A 21,192-nucleotide genomic window follows, 5' to 3' on the forward strand; every position below is an offset into this window, starting at 1 on the left:
GAGGCGGGCGGAGGGTGTGTGGTGGGGGGGGGAGCGCTCCGCAAACCCGCCCCCCGAGCCTGCGTGTCCGGCGGAGCCGCGGGATGAGCCGGGGGCGGCGATGAGCGCGGCGGGGCCGGGGGCGGCGGCGGGGCCGGGGGCAGCGGCGGCGCCGCTCTCCCGCAAGCAGCGGCTGATGGCCGCGCTGGCGGCCGGCGAGGCGGCGGCGGCGGCGGGTGGGGGCGGCCCCGGGGCTCCGCAACCCCCGGCGCCCCCGCTCTGCTGCTTCATCTGCGGCGGCGGCATCAGCCGCGGCAAAGAGCTCAAGCTTCAAGTGCGACCCCCCCGCGACCACCGGCCCTTCTTCCCCTTCCTGCAGCACCAGGAGCCGGCGCCCGGCGCCCGCGCCGTCTCGGCGGAGGGCTGCGCCCTGGTCTGCGCTGTCTGCCGCTGCTTCCTGGGCGAGCAGTGGGACTCCTTCGAGCGCAGCCGCACGCCGGTGGAGAAGCGCATGTACTGGCTCAAGCGGCCCCATCAGTGCGAGGCGGCGGCGGCGGCGGGGGGAGCCGGGCTGCGGCGGGGGGCCACGGGCTGGGACCCCGCCGCGCCGCCGCGCCGCGCCGCCGGCCACCAGGAGGAGGAGGAGGAGGAAGAGGAGGAGGAGGAGGAAGGGCCGGCAGCCGGCTCCGAGCTCTCCGAGCTCTCCGACGCCGAGCCCCTCTCGGAGCCCGAGGGGGCGGGCGGCGCGGCGCGGGCCCCCCCGGCGGCGGCGGGGGGCGAGCGGGGGCCCCCGTGCTGCTCCTCGGACAGCGAGATCAACATCACCAGCGAGGAGGAGGAGGAGGAGGAAGGCAGCGAGAGGCCCACTTGGGCACCGGGCACCGCCTGCTACATCTGCGGCAGCCCCTTGGCACCCAGCGCCCAGCACCGCGTCCACGTGCAGAAGCAGGAGAAGACCTCGCCGGGACCCTTCTTCCCCTTCCTCTGGCTGCACAACCCCCCACCGGGTGCCCAGCCCCTCTCTCCCACCGGCAGCACCCTGGTGTGTCCCTGCTGCTTTGCCTCCCTCATGCAGCAGTGGCAAAGCTTCGAGCTGGCCAACGTGCCCGTGCTGCAGCGGCTCTACGTGGTGCCCCTGAGCGCCGGGGCCATGCCTGCCAAGGGCCAGCGAGGGATGAAGGAGGACGGGACGGGCATCCCACCGGTGCCTGAGGCTTGCTACCTGTGCGGGGAGGAGTGCGGCAAGGAGGCGAGGCCGGTGGCTGCCAAAATCACCAATGGCAATGCCAAGAGCACCATGCATTTCCCCTTCCTCAGCCTCCTGCCCTGCCCGCCCGGTGCCAAGGGGCTGAACAAGCACTGGGAGGTCAGCAGCTGCCGCAAGTGTTTCGGGGTGCTGCAGGACCTGTGGGCCATGTACAGGGCCTGTCACAATGAGGAGCTCATCTCCTCGGTGCAGAGCTTCCTGGGGAGGTACCACCAGGTCTTCTCTGCTGGTGACCTGACTGGCCACCCTGCTGTCATCAAGCCTGGTCCCACCTCCATCTGCTACATCTGTGGGGCTGAGCTGGGAGCTGGCAAAGAGTTCCAGCTCAATGTCAACCCTCCGGGACGATTTGGGGAGAAGGAACCCTTTTTCCCCTTCTTGACAGTCTACCCACCCGCCCCACGGGCCAGACCGGCCGACTCGACGGGACTGGTGGCCACTTGCGTCCTGTGCTACCACGACCTGCTGGGACAGTGGCTGCAGCACGAGGGCAGGAACTCCCACCACCCCAGCAGCGCCTGGTCCCGGCAGTACAAAGTGGAGACCTTCGTCTGCTTCTTCTGCCGGCAGGAGAAGAAGAGATGCCTTGGATTAAAAGCGGTTCAAGTGGCCAGACTTCCCGTCTTCCTCTACACCCTCCGCGTGGCCAACAGCCTGCTGGTGGATGATGGGAAGCAGCTGACCATCGGCGCTTGTGCCGAGTGCGGTGCTGTGGTCCTGGCTGGCAGGAGCATGACCCCGCCAGAGCTGCTGGCAGTGGCACCCCCAGCTCTCCTCCCCAAGGTAAGGCAGTTGGCCCAGACCCCATCCCTGTTTTCCCAGCACTTCCCACCTCTGGAACCAAGGAGGAGTTGGAGCGGTGACATAGATGGATGCTCTTCTTTTGGGTCTGGTCCCTGAGGGTGAACACTAATGGATGGGGTGCCTTTAGCAATGAACTTTTGGAGCTGTCAAGCTGTGAAGGAACAGGTAAAAATCCTTCCAGGAGGTGGGAAGAGCCAAGACCTGTCTTGTTCAAGAAGTGTGTATGCGTGTTATTGGCACCCACTCACTCACAGCCCTGCCACGAGGGAGGTGGGAGCCAGAAAAGAGGAAATCCCAGTCCTGTCCTGCTTGCCATCAAGGGTGCTTAGAGGTGCCAGAGGGGCAGGAGGGCTGCCTGACCTGCCCTCTGCAGAACCATCCTTGGGAAGCTTGAAGGAGCTCATGGCCTCTGTAGGAAACTTCCCAAGACATGTCCAGTTTTACAAGGTGCCTTAATCAAAGGGTTTCCCTTGGAGAAACCCCAGCCATTCCCACAGCTGGGGGGCTGATGTGTGGGCACAGGGCTGTGTGCCCTCCCACATGTGCTGCTCTGGTTATCCTGTAGCAAGGGAACCCCAGGCAGTGTTTCCCTGTGCCCCCCAAAATCCCTGCAGCCCTCAAGGGTGTCACAGGTGTCATCACTGGAAACTGGTGCTGCCAGTTTCTGCAGTTGCTCTTTTTTGTGCCTTGCGTCGGGGTTACACAGGGTGCTTTGGGGGCATCACCTAGAAAGGACTTGGCAGAGCAAAAGTTTATTACTCCCAAGCTTGTCTTTCCCATGGGATGGGGAAATAACAGCTTTTACCGCCGAATTTCCAGCTTGCAGGAGCTCTCCAGAGCCACTGTTCTGTATCTGCAAATCAGGCCCTAGACTGGGCTCCCCGAAATGCCAGCATCCTAAATCCCTGAGGCCATTTTCAAAGCCTCCCTGCTCCATCCGTAGCCAGAACCCTGCGGCTCTCCAAGGCGCTGGCATTTTCTTTAGAAATGTAAACCAGCCCTTCCGAGACAGCGCTCCTTTTCTCTCGGGTCGCTCTCCCTTGGCTGCTTACAAATATAATTTTCCATTCAGCTGTGCTGGCTCCTAAGCTTGGGGGGACACTGCTTGGAAAGCCACCAGGCAGGAGCTGCACGCACCTGGAGAGTGCCAGGATGGCACGGGAGGTTGGGTTGGCACCGATGATGGGAATCCTCTGGAAGCTGTTGCTTTTGGGTGGTTTCCCCCAGGCTCCATCGGCCTGAGCCGGATGGTCCCTGCATAATTTCTGGACATTTGTGGATGCAGATGGTTTATTTTCACAGTTGCTGGGTGGGTTGCAATGCCCATGTAGTCACGGTGCCCGTGTGCCTGTCTGTCAGTCCCCTGGTCTGGTGCTGGAGGCCTTGGCCAGTGGAGGTGGCTGATGGCTGTGGAGGGTGTCGGGAGTCAGGTGAGGATCCCGTGGTGCTGTCCTGGGGGTGATGTTGGGGTGCTGCCCCAACACAGCCCGTGTGGGTGCAGCTGGTGAGGGGGGCTGTCCCCACATCATACACATGTCCCCAGCTGGTGTTCCATGTCTCTGCCCCATAATGTCCCCAGGCTGCTCATGAGGGCATTATGGACAGCAGTTCTGTCCCAGCGTGGATACTGGTGGTGGGTGCTCTAGATGCTTCCCGTGGGGTTCCTTAGTGACCTGCCCAGAACCTGGCATTTCTCAGACATGCTAGTCCTTGTCCCTGCTGGCCCCAATCCCAAACTCCCATGAGGACACAGAGTGTGTCCAGGGAAAGGGACACTATTCAGTTCCTTTCTCTTGTTCCTGTGAATTTGCTAATGAGCAAATTAAGGGGCTGCTGCAAGGGGCAGAGTGGCAGGAGGCACAGCAGAGCTGCCTGGGGATGACACAGCCAGGCTCTGCTGTGTCCTGGTGGGGACTCTGGCTGGCCAGAAGGCCCTGTCACCTTTTCCCTCCCTGCCTCCACATGCTTCCCAACAGGCTGAGACCTCACAGATGTCAATGTTATTTAAAACATGGCTTAATGCTTGGGTAGGGCACTTGGCTAATTTAGCTGTACCCTTGTTCAGCCACACTTGCTGCTGAAAGTCACCCCAGACGAGCCTTTCACTCTTGCGTGACGCCCAGATCCCCATTCCATTGGGACCAGGCAGGAGGGAATGAGCCTGAGTAGTTAAAACTGTCTCCCCATTCCTCTTTGCAGCTCTGAAATTTCAGTTTTTGACTGCATGTGCTTTTTCACACAGCCCTGCATGCAGAGCTGTGGTTTGCTGCTGTCCTGCCTGCATCTGGTCAACATAGATGGCTCGAAGTTTGAGGTAAATACTCCAAAAGCTACCAGACATCTACACATCCCTCTCTCTTAGCAGGGCAGAAAGAACAGGATGAGGCTTAGGTCATCTCTGTAACAGCGTGGAGGTGATGATGATGGACCTCCACATCTGAGGCTCGTCAGGAGGGTGGAGACACTGATATTTTGGGTGGGTAGTGTCTCTGTTCTGGTTTGGTGGTGGGGAGCAGTGGGACAGATGGTGCTGTGTGAAGGTGCGATGGTGCCTGTGGTCCTACCTGCTGCACGAGGGTCTCCTGGAGCTCTTCCTGCAGAGGGGCTGCTGCAGAACCCTGCTGTTGCTGGCATGTGTAGGGTGGGTTTGGGTTCTCCTCCCAAGAAAAAATGGCAATGCTGAGTGGGGAAGGGGTACTCGGGATGGGCATCCCTTGGTTTGTTACCCTTGGTCCCCTCTGAGGTGTCCAGATGTGTGCTGTGAGAATGCGTCTTCTTTCCAGCTATGCCCCTTGCAAGAGGACAGTGTGTAGATCTGGCTGGCTGTGCCTGCTGAAGCCACCTCTGAAGCCACCCTCCAGCCTCCCTGCCCTCTCTGGAGGGGCAAAGCTCAAGGGCTGCTTCTCCTCTACCAGTCTAACATTTTTGGTGTCCTGTGTTCCCCCGGAAAAGCTTCCCCTGCCTTTCTGACTCTTCCCATCTTCACCTGCCACCACTCTCCCTGCAGTTACGTACCTGTAAAAGTGAGTCCCCTTGGTTTGGTGATTTGTTCCCCCCTGAAGACAACTTTCTGGAAATAGTTTCAGGTTTTCTGGAAAGCTCTCAAATCCCACCATAATTAGAGCAAAGCTGCTCAGGACAACCAAGTGATCAGGCCCAGCCAACATGGGTTCATGAATGGCACATCCTGCTTGACCAGCCTGGTCTCCCATGACAAGGTGACACATGTAGTGGATGAGGGGAAGGCTGGGGATGTTTTCTTTATGGACTTTAGCAAAGACTTTGGCAGCATTTTACAGAGCATTCTTCTGGAGAAACTAGCTGTTTGTGGCTTGGATGGGTTTGTGTTCACTGGGTAAAAATCTGCCTGGGCCCAGAGAGTGGTGGTGAATGGAGACATATCCAGTCGGTGTCTGGTTACCAGTGGTGTCCCCAGGGCTCAGTACTGGGGCAACAGAGCTAGGAAAGGGTCTGGAGCACAAGTGTAGTAAGGAGCTGCTGGGGGGGCTCAGCCTGGAGAAAAGGAGGCTCAGGGGGGACTTTATTGCTCTCTGCAACTCCCTGACAGCAGAGTGGAGCCAGGTGGGGATTGGGCTCTGCTCCCAGGGAACAAGTGACCTGACAAGGGGAAACAGCCTCGAGCTGTGCAGGGGCAGATTAAGATTAGGTATTAGCGAAAATTCCTTCACCAAAAGGGTTGACCAGCCCTGGCACAGCTGCCCGGGGCAGTGGTGGGGTCACCATCCCTGGAGGGATTTAAAAGCTGTGTAGATGTGGCACTTGGGAACATGGTTTAGTGGTGGCCTTGGCAGTGCTGGGGGAATGGTTGGGCTTGATCATGGAGAGCTTTTCCAGCCTAAATGATTCTGTGATTCTGTATTCAAGTTTGCTTTGGTGCTCCATGATGTCATACAGGTGCTGCCATCCTGCTCCTTGGGAGCACCTGGAGCTCGCTGCCTCTCCCCAGCCTTGTCCCCAGGCTGGTTTCTGAGAATCACCTAGTGTTTTCCATGTCCTGTTCTCACTTTGCAGAGGACATCTTGGTCTGGTTGTGTGGTGCTGTGCCTGACAGGGCACAGTCAGATCCTGAGGCCGAGTTCACTGTATTTACTAATCAGCAGTGGTGCTGTTGGCTCAGCTGGGCATTTCACCCCTCTTGCAGGTTCTAACCTCCAAAGGTCACGCTGCATTTCCAAATCATTACTTTGAGCTGACAGCTGTTGGTGGGCATTTTCCTTTTGGCTTTTGAAAAAGGTTTTGGGCAAACATCAAAGAGTTTTTGTGTTCTCAACTAAACCTTGTCCTACTGATGCTGAGCAGCAGCTAAAGCTCCTGGATGCCAGAAAAGTAAACCCAGGAGGTGGAGGGTGATGCCTTACCCTCCTCCTGCATTCCAGTGGGCCAAATTCCCAGATATTTGGGTGTACCTCAGTGTGAAAAATGAGACCTGTGAAGGAAGGGTCCCAGGTCATGGCCAGGCAGGCACCACCTCTGCTTTCTTTGCATCTTTTATGAATTTTGAAGGAAACCAAAATCATTCTGGCTACTGGCAGTGTTTCGGGTGGTTGCACTTTTTTGGCCAAGCTGGTGGTACCTCTGTGTGTCCCCATCCCAGGCTTCGTGTGTGGGCTCCAAAGGGGTGGCACAGGCTTCTGCTCATCCTTAAATGTAAAGAAGGAGCAGAGTTCGTCTCACTCATCTCTGCCCTTTGGCTTCCAGCTAGGGTTGGCTTTGGTGGTTATACCTGTGTTTGTGCCAATTTTTGCCATCGCTAGATACAGAGCAAAATCAGGCCAAGGTGTTTTAAGCCAACTTTATTGGGATAAACCTTTTTGTTTGCAGCATGTGTCCATGTAAAGATGTTTTCAGTGAGGCCCACGTTGCCTTTCAGCAAAGCAGCTTCCTCTGCTCTGCTGCTGTGGCCAACACCGATCCAGTCTGGCATTTTGGGATGAGATCTCAATCCCGGTACGGAGGTGGCAATATAATCGTGATATGACTTCATGTCTCGGGGCACGGCCTCCTGCGGGATCGTGTTCTCAGATGGCAAACAAAGAAACAACACGGGGAAAATGTGCCGCGTGCTTTTTCCTGCCGATGAGGTCAGGGCTGGTTTGGTATGTACCCAGCCGGGCTGGGAACTCGCACCCGTCTGTCCCTCCTCATCCTCACCCGCCACTTAGCTTGTTTCAGAGTCACCCCAAGGGGTGGTGGCTCTCCCCCTGGGATTTCCAGCCAGGAGTGTGTGTCCTTCAGCCACAGCAGGAAGAACAGCACAGGGGTCTTTGCTTTGGCCGGGCTGACCTTGCTGTACCAGCTGTCCAAAATACCAGGGCTCCCATGCTGCTGCCAGCGCCGTGTCCTCCAGACCTTGTGCTGACTCCACAGCTCACCAGCTGGCTGCTATATATTTTTTTTTCACCCTCCCCTCCCTGCTCCTTGCCTTCTCCCTACCTTTCCCAAAAGCAGCAGCACAGGACTGGCAGCTCGAGCACTGCCTTGCTTCTGCCAAAAATACTGGCCTGAAACTGTGCTGCACCCCTTGAAATATCCCCCGTGGTCCCCTCGGGAGAGGGACCAGCTCCACTCTCATCCCATGCAGTGAAAATGCTTTTACAACTGCTGAAGCATCTGCAGCAGCCTCTGGAGTTGTGGCCAAATTGGGAGATGGGGTAGAGGGACAGACAGACGGCTCTGGCTGTTGCGGCCTGACAGATGTTTTGTCCAGACACTTGGCCTTTCTCAGCCATCCGGGAAGCACGGTCGCAGAGGGCAGCCTGGGATGCTCTTTGGCTGCTTCCCAGTGAGAAGGGACTTCCCTGCGCAGCAGCGTGGGTGCCTGGTTTTCCAGCTACATCAGTGATGGCAGGAGTTGGCTTTTTGCCCTCCTGTGCCCCCCCAACATGCCAGTTGGGTCCTGTGCTGACACTCCCTGTCATTGTCCTCAGGGGCTAAGTTGGTGCCAGGGAGCCATCTCCATCTCCTGAGCACATTTTTGGGACTCGTGATGTTTTGGGAACCTCCTGGGCACAGGGCACAGCTGGTTAGCCAGGAGCCTGTTTGTACCTTGCTGGCTGTGGTGGGTGCCTGCTGTGCCCTCAGTCTGTTCCTGTGCTGATTTTTGGGGTGGGGAGTGCTCTGTTTGCTCCCTGCCAGCACCTTTGACATGTGCTGCTTGGAGCAGGGTGCTCCTTGAGCATCCCCGGCTTCCCAAGGTGGGCCATCGGCCAGACAGCTCCCACTGTGCTGCTGGGCAGCATCTGGCCAGATGTTGCCCTTCCTCCCTGCAGCAAAAGGCCTGTGCCACATGCTGGCACACTGGGCTTGAAGAGATGGCTTGGAAATGTCCCTCTGTTGAGGGGATGCTGCCCTTCTTGGAGACTGCCAGGATGGGAACTTGGGGAAAATCCAGGAAGGTGGTGGGGCAGGAGCATGCATGGGAGCTGGGGAGGGAGCCCCTGGAACCTGGTGGCAAGCTCCCAGCCACTCCGGGCTCTCTTCCGCTGTGAGCAGCTGGAGATGGGAGACCTTCCAGCGGCGTGATCCTCCCGGGCCCCGTCCCAGGGCTGTGACGGCCCTGGGTCCCCCATGGCCAAGGCGGGTGGCAGCAGTGCCTCGAGCGTGCCTTGGCTCCTCGCAGAGCCGGTGCTGCGGAGCAGCGCGTGCCAGCCGGGCTTTTGGGGATGCGGTGCTGCTCCTTTGCCAAAGGCATTGCTCCCGGCCGTCGGAGCCTGGTTCCCCTCTCTGAGCCATGTGGAGGGTGCTGGAGCCCTGGTGCCAGCCTGGGCTGCTGTGGGCAGGTCGTGGTTTGCTCCCACTGCCGGGCGAGCAGCTGCTCCAAGGTGGCTGTGCCAGCCTCTCTCCGCTCCCCATCTACCCCAGCGCATGCGAGCTGAGCTGTTCCATGGGTGGATAAACAGCCTTATGCAGCTGGTCTGGCTGCTGTGTGACTTGTTTTCCCCCCTGGATCTTCAGTAGCAGAGCAGGGATGAAGGGGATGGCTCTGGAAGGGAGTTTTGGCTGGACTGGGAGGAGTTACCTGGGTGTGCTTTGCAGCCTGGCATGAGTGTGATGCTGTTTCTCCCTCTTTATTTTCTGTATTTTCCTCCCCCCTTCCACATTAGTACAAGTGCTGCCGGGCTTTAGTAGCTCTCAGGAGACTGAAGTCATCTGTTTACCCATGGAGCTGGCGTGCTTGGAGCAGCAGCTGCCCTGGCTTTCCCTCTCCAACCTGCCGGCCTGTGGTGAGGTGCCGGTGCTGAGCGTGCCTTGACCTGTGCCGGGGCAGGGCAAGCACTGTGGCTGTCTGAGGCTGCCTTACATCCCATCACATCCCATTGAATCCCATCCCATCCCATTGGCACATGCAAAATGGGGCTGGGGTGTCCACGCTGTTGTGCCGCAGGTGTAGGAGAACTTCCAAGGCACTGTGTTTTGGTGGCTGCATACAAGCACTGGTGCTGGATGGGCCATTCCCGGTGGCAGAGAGACCCTCTGCAGGATTTACCAAGGGTTATTCAAGCCCTTGCACACAAACTCAGGAAATCTCTGTCTGCCCTGGTGCTGCCTCTTCCTGCTGGCTTCCGGCAGACCTGGCCATGGCATTGCCTGCCTCGGTACCCTGGGAGAGCCAGGTGTTGGCAGGGGTGAGCAGCTGGGTTTTGGGGCTGGCTTTGACCAGGAATGCACAGGGAGGGTCCTGGCAGCCCCCTGTGAGGGATGTGGGGAGAGCAGGAGGGCTCTCTGGAACCGGTTTGCTCTCCCAACTCCTTCTGGTGAATTTTTGGCTTCTAGTTTAGAGCTGAAACAAGGCTGAGACCCAGCTGGAATGAGGAGGAGAGGGATGGGGGTCACCCTGCTGCCAGGAGCATCCCCCCCTCTGCTGTGGGATGGGCAGCTGTCTGCCTTAGCTGAAGAGCAAGAGCCTGGACTGCTCCCAGGGCCTCCAGCCCCTCTGGGACCCCCTCAAGGCTGTGTCCTGTCATGCTGTCACCTGCTGTGTCCTCAGCACCTGCTGCTTTTTGGACTGGGATTTACTGTCATGGGCACAGCCCAGGCTGTGCCACAACCCTGTGCAGGGGGAGTTCTCCCAGTTGACCCTCCAAAATGGTTTTAATGTTCCCCCCAGCTTTGCCCTCTTGGAAACAGGGAGTGCATCATCTGGCACCTCTGAGGGGCCACCAGCAGCCACGGGAGCTGGACACTGCAGTTGCTGGCAGGTTCCTTGTAGCTGGGAACATTTTGGTGAGAGCCAAGGCCTCAGGCTCTCACTCGGTGGTTTGCAGGCATGGTGGGACAGACCAACCCGGGAGGAAGGGATGGACACACAGACAGCTGAGCACCTGTGTGTGGGGTGTGGGGCAAACAGCAAGTTGCCACCTTCACCTTCCATCTGCTTGCAGCATGTTTCTGGGAACGGGCTGACTTCAGTTGGCTCTGAAGCTTTTCATCGAGTGATGATCAAGTGCTGGTGACTCCAGTTATTACCCTGGCCAGGAATAAGTGTATATATCTATATGTATGTCTCCCAGCCTCCCTCCTTGTCCTCACTGCTAAAACAGCTGCATTTTCTTCTCCCCGTCGCTCCCCCTGGCTCCTCGGGGCAGGCAGCCTGAGTTATCCCGAAGTGAAAACACGGCGAAGACAAGGCCCTTCAGTTTTCCCGGGAGGCACCGGTGCCAAGGTCAACCTGGTGTGGGGACAGGGCCAGGTTGTTGCTGAAGTCTCAGCTCTTGGGTGCGGGTGGGCACCCCGGGGGGCTCGGCATGTCCCGGCCATTCCCGGCGCAGGGGCTCCCTGGGAAGCAGGGGGAAGCCGGCTCTCCTGCCTGCAGACAGAGTCCAGATGCCCTGGCGGAGGCGTCTCTGGAGGGGGAGATGAATTCGCTCCTGCCGTCTTCTGTTTTCAGTCCAGAACATCTGCACAGTAACTGGGAAATCTGGGCTTTCTCCTGCTTCTCAGCCAGGTCCTGTCAGCCCTTTCCTCTTCCAAAAAGGGGTTTGGTGGTTTTTTTTTATCCCTTCCTGCTGTTGCTTGTGCTGTGTAACCTGCTCCCTGCTGTGCATCCTGTCAGGGCTGTGCTTGGATTTTACTCCATGAGCAGCTTTTGGGGGGCACCCCCCCAGCTCAGCCACCCCCTGAGCAGCTGCTCGAGGATGTGGATCCCCAGGAGCAGTTTTTCCACTAGGACTGTTCCCACGGTGGGTGCCTGGTGGCACAGGGATTTGCTGGGATCACACATGTTGCTATATCATTTATTCCAGGGTTTTTTCCCTTGCTGATCATGACGATCCTGCATCCTGGAGCCCGGGTGCTGTGTGTAGTGTGCTTGGGACTGTACAACCCCTCCACTGCCTGCACTCCCTCCCAAAAGCTGGCACTGGGAAGCATTCGAGGCGGCAGAAGGGTGGGGGCCACCCTGCTCCCAAATCCGCCCTGGCTCCCCGTTATTTCCAGCAGTGAGTGGCTTGGCCAGCCTGGCCCCGGGCTGGCCGGGACGGCTCTTGGTTTGGCAGCATCCCGTGTGGGTGAGGTTTGTTCCACAGCCCCTGGCTCAGGCTCCTGGCAGGGCTGTGGTGGGTGCTGGGCGCCCTGGGCACCTCCTCTTCCTTGCTGCTGCTTCCACCATGCCATGGGGACTCTCGGCAAAGTGTCACCCCAATATTTGTAGCCCTTGAGCAGGAGTAAATCCTGCTGTGTCATGTCCTCCCTCCCCTCTGTGCATGAACAGCCTGTGCTCTCACCCTGGTCTTCCCCACTGGGGCTGCTGGGGTCCAGCAAGCCTGAACCCCGCTCCATCCTTTACCTATCCCCGCTCCTTCTCCTTTATTCATGACGATTTCCTCCCTCTTCCTCCCTCTTTGCTCATCTTTTAGTCTTTTTGCTGTGTTTCCCCACCCCTTGCTGCCCTAGTTCTGGCTGTGCTGGCCCTGTGCCCGGTGTCCTCTGCTTGGAGCGGAAGGAAGGGTTCTGGGGGAAGGAGGGCAAAGTCTGGGTGATGCCAGCAGAGGTTTGTCCCTGGCTTGGAGAAGGGGCTGACCCATCAGAGGGTGTTTGGGGCCATGGATGTCATGGGTGGTACTCTCCCCACAGGTCCTCATGTGCGGAGCTGGTGTCAAGGTATCAGCCCAGGGTGAACAGGGCTCTTGCAGGATGCAAAGAGGCAGTAAAGAAGGGAGATGCCACTCCTCTTTTGGCACTTTGGGGACCTTGGGACAAGTAGCTCTGCCTCCCCTTGGGTTCCCTGCTACCCTCAGGATTTTGGGTGGGCTCAAGGGCCAGCAGGCTGCCTGGGGGAGGTGGCTGGGCAGGGTGGCTGTGAGCTGGGCATCCCCAGCCACCTGGAGGTGACACATGTCTGATGTCCCTGTCCTGGGGACAGCCACGCAGCACTGGCTTCACAGCTGCTATTTCTGTCCAATCTGTGGTCTCTCCTCCACGGTCACCAGTGCTGGGCCAGCAGCTGCTGCCCTTTCCCTTCCCATTCCCTCAGACTCGTGGGATGGATGGAGACAGGATGAGGAATCCCCCCAGCGTGGGCAGCAACGGAACAGCTCAGTACCTCTTGGGATCTTCCCTCCAGCCCTGTTTTCCTCCTGTTTAAACCCGGGATACGTCTCTGTTTGGTGGGCGGCTGTAAAAATAGCACTTGGTTTGAGTTAGGAGGGTGGCGGGGAAGGGCTGGGAGGGGGCCGGGGTGCAGGGGGGAGGTCCGGTTTCTCCCTTTCCTGGAGGAATTAGGGAGGCCACATGCTGCCAGGAGTGTTTGGCTGGTAGAGGCAAGCGGAGGCTCCGAGGAGGCGAGCAGGCGTCCGCACAGATGGAAATTTGATCACCCACGGCTCAACAGATTGTTTGATTTATTTTAAAATCAAGCAGATGGCTGCAACAGGAGTTTGTTTAAGTTCAGCTCCGAGCTGGGCCAACGGCCAGGATACTCGGGGGTAGGCGTGCCAAAAAATGTTCAATGACTTTGGTCATCACCCACCTCTCCTCCTCCTCCTCCCCTTCCCTCGCTCCAGCGCACACACCCCGCTCCCCCTCTTATCGCATCCTCGCCTTCATCTCTTGGCTCTTGCATCTTGCTTTGTCTCTCCCCGGCGGTGCAGCCTTGCCCTCCACTTTTCCTCCCCTTCCACGCGCTCCAGAGGGTTTAACTCTTCCCCATCCATCTCCTTGACCTGCTTCCCTTGTACTATAGGGGTGCAGCAGGTAGTCCCCCCAGTGGAGGGAGGGAACATTCCCATTCCTGGCTCCCTCCTCATGTCTGTCTTCTTTGGGAGCAGTTTGGGGTGCAGTGCTGGGGGGAATGGAGGGGTGCAGGTCCCAGCTGGGTGCCCAGAGGGATACTCTGACTCATGCCCTGACCCCCATGGCCGTCTCTTCTTGGTGAGGAGGGGATGGATGGGTCCTGGTGTTCCCCCGCCCTGCCCTGAACTGGTGGTAGCCTGAGTGGAGTTGGGGTCCCAGCAGTGTGTGATGCTGCTGGATGGGGGACGTTGCTGCCTGGGACCCACATCTTGGGATGCAAAGGGTGACCTGTGGATGGAGAAGAGCCATTGATATGCAGCACGTGGTGGCTCTGGACGTGATTCTGGTCTTGCTGCCATATGGCTGGCAGGGAAGGGGCAGGAGGAGCCAGTGGGAAGCAGCCTGGGATGTGCTAAACTGCTGTAAAGGGTATGGGGCAGGCTGTGCTTGGGACTTTAAATCGCTCCTTGCCACCAGGCTGGTACTGCCTGAGGGGTCTGACCACCCTGGGGTGGCAGAGGGTCCCCAACACATGTATTCATGTCCCCTCACCCTGCCAAGGGGCATCTTGGATGCTCTCTGTGACATTGACAACGACCTCTCTGCTTTTCCTGGAGTGAGTGAGTGGGATGCTCCAGGACCACTGGACATTCATGGTGGCCTTGGGATGTCCCTCTGCCCCATTCCAATCCAGTGCACTTCCCAGCAGGTTTGGTGCACCCTCTCCCTGCAGGTTTTCATGCTGGGCAATTGCCTGTTATCCCGTTTTTAGGAGTGGGACAGCTGGGTGGTGGGACGAGGCTTCTCCCCAGCACCCATCCCCTCTCCACAGTGGGGCTGGGGGCTGCAGGTCCTGCTGGGAAAAGTGTCCAGGGCTGGAAGGGGTTAAGACAGGCAAAGGAAAACAAGAGTGCTGCAGGGCCTGGGTGGCTGACAAGCCAAACAACTGTTTTTGACTCACTGTTGCTGCCTTGCCAAGTGCAATTGCTTCCACATTCCCATCCCCTGGCTGGAGGGGCGAGGGGAGATGTTGGCTTTTTGCGGTCAGGAGGGGAAGGGGGATGCCGGGGGGAGCAGCAGCGGGAAGGGCTGGCTCTGCACTGCTTTTTCTCAGCTCTTCTCTCTTCTATTCCCCTCCCTGGTGAGGGGCAGGGGTGATGCTGGCAGGGATGGTGCTGGCAGGGGTGTGAGGCTGTCAGGGTCACTTGGGCCAGCTCCTGGTGGAGCATCCCTTTTGCCAGTCCTAAAGGCGGGAAAGGGAATGGGAGGCTGAATTGCACCCCCAGGTTGTCTGCCCTGCCTTCTCTTGCTGTTTGTCTGCAGGGAGGACCCTGAAAGGCAGCTCCTTCCCTGCCAGGGGGTGCTGGTGGGTGTTGGGGAGGCAGCAGCATCCAGTTCCCCCCTCCTCCAACTCCTTCCCCTGCTCTCTATCCCCCAAAGGATAGAGTTCTGCATTCTGAATATCACTATTCCAACCCTCCATAGGGACACAGAGTGACCCCACTGCAACCCTGCTCAGAGACGTGGGGTCTCCTGTGGGGCTGGGCCCCCCACCATGCCTGGCTGGGGGCAGTGAGCCAAGTGTGCTGGGGGGCAAATCTGTCAGCAGGGTTGGGGGGATCCCCCCCTTCCCCCCAATTAAAATCCCCAGGCTTCTGAGTGCTGGTGCCATTGTGTTGCAGACAGCAAGAAATAAGCCCTTGGAGAGGAGGCAGGGAAGTTACAGCGAAGATTTGAGCTACTCAGGGTCGCTGCTTTGTGGAGTTAATTATCTTCTGAGTCTGGGTTTTTGGTGTTTTTTGGTTTTTTGGTTTTTTGTCTTTTTTTTTTTCTTCTTGGGATTATTTCTTGGCAAATGAGGTGTCATTCTGAAGTACTGAGCTCTGCACCCTCGGAACTCCTGGCTGCTAAGTGGTATGTAGGGGATCCTGGTCTTAAAAAAATAACACACCAAAAACCACCCTCAAAAAAAGCCCTGCTGCCTCTGCAGTGCAAATATGGGGTCTAGGGCAGCTCGGGAAGATTTCGTGTGTGTTCTTGGAGCTGTTTCCTTGGGGGAACCAGAGCAGGAACCTCCTGTGGGGGTTTCTAACATGGTGCATCCCACCCAAGCACTACTGGGATGGGCAGGGGAGGATGTGGAGATCCCCTGTGAGCAGCATCCTGGTGGGGTGCTTGGTCCCTGCAGGATTGTGGACTGCTTGGTCCCTCCCTAAAAGTCCATCCTGGATTGGGTGCCTGGCGGGAACCCCCAGCCTTTGGGAAGCTGTGAGGCTGTGCTGCGAGGCTGTGCTGCAAGGCAGCTCTCGGGTGAGGAGGGGATTTACAGGGCATCTCATCTGGCAGCTGTTTCCCCTCTTGGGATGCTGCAGGGTTGGAACATTGCTCCGGCATCACATTCCCTTCACCATCCAGCTCCTGGGGCTCTGCAGCCGCCTCTCCCTACTTTGCAGAGGTCATGTCCCCCTTCCTGACTGTGGAAAGGGTCTGTGTGTGCTGAGGGAGCTGGGATTGTGGTGCAGGGGAGCTGGCCTGGATGCTGTCAGCTGAATGGGATGCACACCTGGAGCTGCTCCTGGGGGATGTGACACTTCAGAGCAACTCCTCTCTCTCCTCCTGCTGGTACCTGTTTAATCTCAGCCTTGTGTACGGAATCCCAGGGGAAGAATGCAGCAGCAGAGCGGGAGCTGGCAGCGCTGGAGGTCGGGATGGAAATCCCTTCCTCTGTCAATGCTGCAGGAAGGACCCACAGAGCTTTGCCCAAAATATCCCATGTACACCAGGGATGCGGGAGAGTCAGCTCATGCTCTGGTCCGGCAGCTGTGATATTACACCACTGGGATAGACACATTATCCATCATCCTGTCTCCAGGACAGCTGCCTGTCTAACCTCTGCCTGTATCCCACAAGCATCTACGCTGCCCTGCAGGGCCCATAACCCTGATGATGTTTTCCATCACCCTGGCATCACATCACCCGAGGCAAATCCCCCAGACTCTTTGCATGGGAAGCTGAAGGGCCCTCCTGGTGCTCCCCGACCACAAGTGGCAGGGGATGCCCGTGTCCCTGTTGTCGGACACCTTGTCAGCTCCTAATCCGGACATGAGAAGGCAATTAGGGGCCGGGATCCCCTTCCCGAGGCGGCAGATGGGGTGCGGTGCCGCTGTGGGGCTGGGGCACAGAGCGGAGGGGCCGGCTCTGCCTCCTAATGTGTTTGCAAATCCTCCCCAGCTGAGGGGATTAAAGCCGGCATCTGGCTCGCTTTATAATATTAAAACAAAGGGAGTTGTAGGCGCCATGATCGGGGGCAGGCGAGGGAGGGAGCGGGGGCGGGGGGGGGCTGCTGCTCTGCTCGCTGTGCTGGGAAAGTCTGCAGGAATCCCCCCCCCGCCCCAAGCCCTTCCACAAGGTTTTCCCTAAGGAATAAACCCAGTGGAGGGGTCTTCACGCCACCGACAGGGTGCAGGAGCCAGTGCCCAGTGACGAAGGGCAGTGCTGGGGATGCTGGAGGCGGGTGGGCCGTGGGAGTGTTTTTTGGGGGGGCGAGGGAGGTTTATATCTGCTTTTTCCACCCCGTTGCGCTGTTCTGGAAGCGGCAAGAATTCAGGAAGCCGGCGTGCGGCGAGTGCCAAGTCAGGCTGTACCGCAGCCAAGCCCCTGCTTGTTTTCTCGTCTTGCTGGAGCCAGTAAGTGACCTTATTAGCTTAGGGGGCAGCTGCCTTATTAACACACATCTGGCGGCGAGGGGGCCGCATAGTCCCGATATTGTCTCCCTGCCTGCTCCCAGCCCGGTGGTAAATGGCTGGGGGGGCTCACCCCGTGGCTTCTCCCACCCCCTCCAGTAGCAGGGTTGGCACCCAGGCAGCCCCGCTCCCCCCATCCAGGGTATAAACCCCAGCAGGGGATTTATGCTGGGGGACAGGATTAGGCAGATGGGGGTTTGGATTTGTTAGAGATTATAATTTAAGATTATAATCTGTGTGAGGTTATAATCTGCAGGGGAGGGAGGGATATGGGGTCCCCCCCCAACATGGGAGCTGTGTTGCCAGGATTCCCATGGATGCTGTCCCATCTCTCACAGACCTTCTTTCCTATGGGGCAGGCACCACTTTTTGGGATGTGGCATCATGCCTTGGGATGGGATCACTCAGAGGGGCTGGACCACCCATGCAGCATCCTCACATCCATGCCAGCAGCTGGGGTGGGCACTGGGATGTCATTTTGCATCAGTGTTGGAGTATCCTGCAGCAAGGAGAGCCTCCAATGTGCTTCGGGGTTTTTCCAGCACATTTGGCCCTTGAACTGGGTAGCTTCCCAAGAGACTGTGAGCTGGGAGGCTCCTGCTGAGCCAGGACAGGGAGCCAGGGACTTTGCCACGTGCTGAATCACCCCGGGCTCTGCTCCAGGCTGTCCCAGGGGGTGCACATCCCACCCACAGCCACCCGTCGTCCCCGTGTGGGACCAACTCTGTGCCCAATGTCCACCCTCCCCTGACACTGCCGCGTTTGCTCTCCATGGATATAATTAGAGCTGAGCCAGGGGGCCCCCTGTGCCACATCCCCCTGACACTGCGCATCCTGGGGGAGCTGTGGCAGCCGGGGCGCCGGGCGCCTGCCCACCCCTCCACCGCGCAGGGATGCCCTTTGTCCTTCTTGGCGTGTGGGGGAACTCGGCAGCTCTTGGCTTCTCCCTTCTGTTTTGGAAATTCAAAACATTTGCAGGGCGGCCCACTCGCGCCCTGCCGCCACGGAGAGAGGCACTTGGCTGACTCCTCTGCTTTCCTTGGCTGCTTCTCCCTCGCGCTCACGCTCGGGGGGAGCCTTTTCTCTACCCCCTCGCCCTCCCTTTTTTCCCCCCCCTCTTTTTTTTTTCCTATTTTTTCCTATGCTCTAAGCTTGGAAAAACACCATCAGCCTGCAGGAAAGGCCACCAAGGGGGGCTGGGCAGCAGAGCCCAAGGTGAGCACAGTGGTGGCAGTGCTGGTGCCCGCTGGCCCCTGGCACTGACCTTGCTCTCCACTGGGAAGGGCGGCTGTGCTGGGCAGCCGGAGCAGCCCTGAGCTGCACCAGCACTAATGAGCTCTGCCTGAGCAGAAGGATTAATTAGCTGCTGGGAGGAGGGGGGCATCCTTCTGTGGTGGCTCTGGTGCCAGTGGGCGCAGTGGCGGAGCCTGGCACGGCACAGTGCCCAGCGCTGCAGCATCAGCGCTGTTTTCACTCAGGATGCTCCAAAGGGAGATGTGGTGCTTCCCAGAGCAAATACCATGAGCCAGGCAGGGAGAGGAAATCCCAGTGTCATGCTGGGAAGCTATGAGAGCTGCTGATCAATCACCCAGGGCTCCTGATCTCTATTTTCCATTTCCTCCCCAGAAAAAGGCTTGTGCGTTTGGTTTTTTTGGTTCAGGGGGGTTTTTTTTGGTGTTTTTTTTAGCTACATGGTTGTTCCTGTGCTGTTGTCCTTGTAGGAATGGGAACTGAGGATGGGATCTGGATGTGTTAAATATGTCCTGTGGGTCTAAAATGACCCTAAAGGGGGTGAGGTGACAGCTGGCCAGGAGCTGTGCATGGACAGGGGCTGGCTGTATGCTGGGGCTCAGCCCTCACCCCAAAATCCAAAGGGCTCGGGGATGCTCAGGAGCTGGGAAGTGTCACCTTCCTGGAGGGGTACCCCAGACCTAACTTTGGGCTTTTTGGCATCTCCTTTAGCTAGGGTGATTCCTGGGGGGTTGTGGGGCTGCTCTGTGCCTTATCCTCCCACCAGCTCCTCCATGCCCCCTTCCCCTCTGGAGAGCCAGGCTCAAGGTGGGGGGGAGGTCAGGGGGTCCCCCGGTGAGACGAGCAGGGACATCGTGTCGAGGCCGGGAAGGTCGTGAGGACGTGGTGCTTGAACTTGAATTAGATGGTAATTGCGACGTGCCTAATTACAGGGAAAGAGCAAATCACTCCGGTGCTTCATAAAGTGTCTGACACGGAATAACGAGGATAATTAGCAATCAGACGGGAAGCTGCAGCCTCCCCGTCCCCTGAAAGCCCCGGGGAGCCCTGCTCCCCCTCCCTTTCTGCAGAGCATCTGCCCCTGTGTGGGGTGGTTTGTCCCCCCCCGAATATGACATCTGCCCCCCACTCCCCCCAGTACGGGACATCAGCCCAGAAAACCACTCGAGCTGGGGTGAGGTGCAGCTGGTGGCTGTGTCCCCCTGCCCAAGGGGGTCTGGTGGCCGTGCCAGCGTCTCTCCCCGTGCATATGCATGTCCAGGTGTCCGTCCCCACGCGTGTGCGTGTCCAGCCGTGCCGCTCGTGCCGGGTGCCAGCAATGCATTAATGCTGGCTGACGCTAGAGCGCACCAGAAGCATGTCGTGACATCCTCCCGGGGACACGGCTCCCAGCAGGGCCACCTGCCCCGGCCACCTGCCCACGGCCACCCCGGGGTGACCCCAGAGGCACCCACGGCCACCCCGCTGGGGACCCCGGCTGCCCTCAGCGGCCGCAGGGGACGTTGTTAATGGTGTCAGGGCTGATTGATGATGCCTAATTGCACTCAGAGGGATTGGGAGGGGTGGAGGGATGTGGTCCCCAAAAAACCTCCCTGCCATCCCAGCCTGGCTACTATCAACCCTGGGGGACTGGGAGGAGCACGAGGAGCGTCTGGCTCCCAGTTAGCTGCACCTTTTACTGTAGTTGGTGTAGGGCATGTGCCCCCCCTTGGGGAGGCTGTGTTGTGCTGTGCTAGGGGACTTACCCCAAACCTCATGTCCCCCCATCCCAGAGGAGTGGGATGGAGGAGCATCCACTGGACAGCGCTGCCACAGGCAGGGGCTGATCCCACAGCCTCCAGCCCCCTCCTCAACATCCCCTGCCTGTACCCCCCCATGTGAGATCTGTCTACTCTTGTCACCCAGGGGGGACTCACTACCCTTGGGCAGGTAACAGACACCCTAAGGCTAAGAAACATCCTCCCTCTGGGCATGAAGGGACCTCCCAGCCCCAAAATGCCCCTGGTTGGGGGATGCCAGGCTGCTTTGGTGGCTTCACTCCAACTCCTGCTTTCCCTGGAGGCCCTGCAGCCACCTCACTCCTGTCACAAACCACAGTCTGAAACCCACAAGGACCATCCCTCTACCCCCTTCCCAGCACCTCCAGGGAAGCCTACAGCAGATCCCAACATGGTTTTTGGACTGGTCCCACTGCTGGCATTGCAGAGAGGGCTGGGTATGCTGATGTCACTGCAGGGATGGGTGTCCCTGGGTGCCAGGGCAGGGTGGAGGTCATGGTTCCTTGTCCTCCTACGTGCCTGTCTCCTTGCTGCCTCTCCTCCTGGTTTCTCCTTTTTTGTTTCCCCCTCTTGGAGCAGCTGTTCTCTAATAAGCTGTTAATGATGATACAGTAAGTAGAAGCGGAGAGTCCTGCGGGAGCTGCCACGATTTGTGTAATTGGCCTCAGAGGAGACAGAAGTATCTAATATTTACATGCCGGTATTAGTCCCCTGGGAGCCTGTCTGGGCTGGCACAGGAGGCAGCTCCCAGCCTCAACCTGTCTGCTCTCAGCTGATGGATCCTCAGATCTCTAATGGATGGCAATAACCGGCTGGGAATGGGGGGGATCTCCTCCAAGAGCCTGGGGATGGCCAACCGTCCCCACAGCTCAGCACCCATCCGGTTTGTGGGAGCACTGGGGTTTGGCTGACCCTTCAGAGGGAAGATGTTGAGGCTTGGGGAGCCCTGTGCTGGTATAGGATGGAGGCTGGAGCTGCCCAGGGTGGATTTACAAGGACTTTGACCTGGCTCTCAAGGCACAAACATGCTCCTGAGCTGGCTGATGCCCGGAGCAAGGAGTGAGAGTTAGAGATGGATGCTTGCCATCTGACCACCAAGGCCCCTCTCCCCTGTACCAAA

General features: G+C 58.5%; 1 protein-coding gene across 3 annotated transcripts in view; it reads left to right on the forward strand.

Annotated features, from left to right (window-relative positions):
• Window positions 1-974: 974 nt before the first annotated feature.
• The window catches only part of GSE1 (Gse1 coiled-coil protein), a 101,582-nt gene continuing 81,364 nt past the window's right edge, over window positions 975-21,192 (forward strand). For all 3 annotated transcript variants that reach the window (XM_027737893.2, XM_039385488.1, XM_039385489.1), the window contains exon 1: window positions 975-2,029. In XM_027737893.2, coding sequence (XP_027593694.1) covers window positions 1,049-2,029 — 981 coding nt within the window. In that variant the 5' untranslated portion in view covers window positions 975-1,048. The remainder of the gene's footprint in view (window positions 2,030-21,192) is intronic.

This window comes from Pipra filicauda, unplaced genomic scaffold (genome assembly GCF_003945595.2).
Source record: "Pipra filicauda isolate LSUMZ 115617 unplaced genomic scaffold, ASM394559v2 scaffold415_size613988_pilon, whole genome shotgun sequence".
NCBI classification, from domain to species: domain Eukaryota; kingdom Metazoa; phylum Chordata; class Aves; order Passeriformes; family Pipridae; genus Pipra; species Pipra filicauda.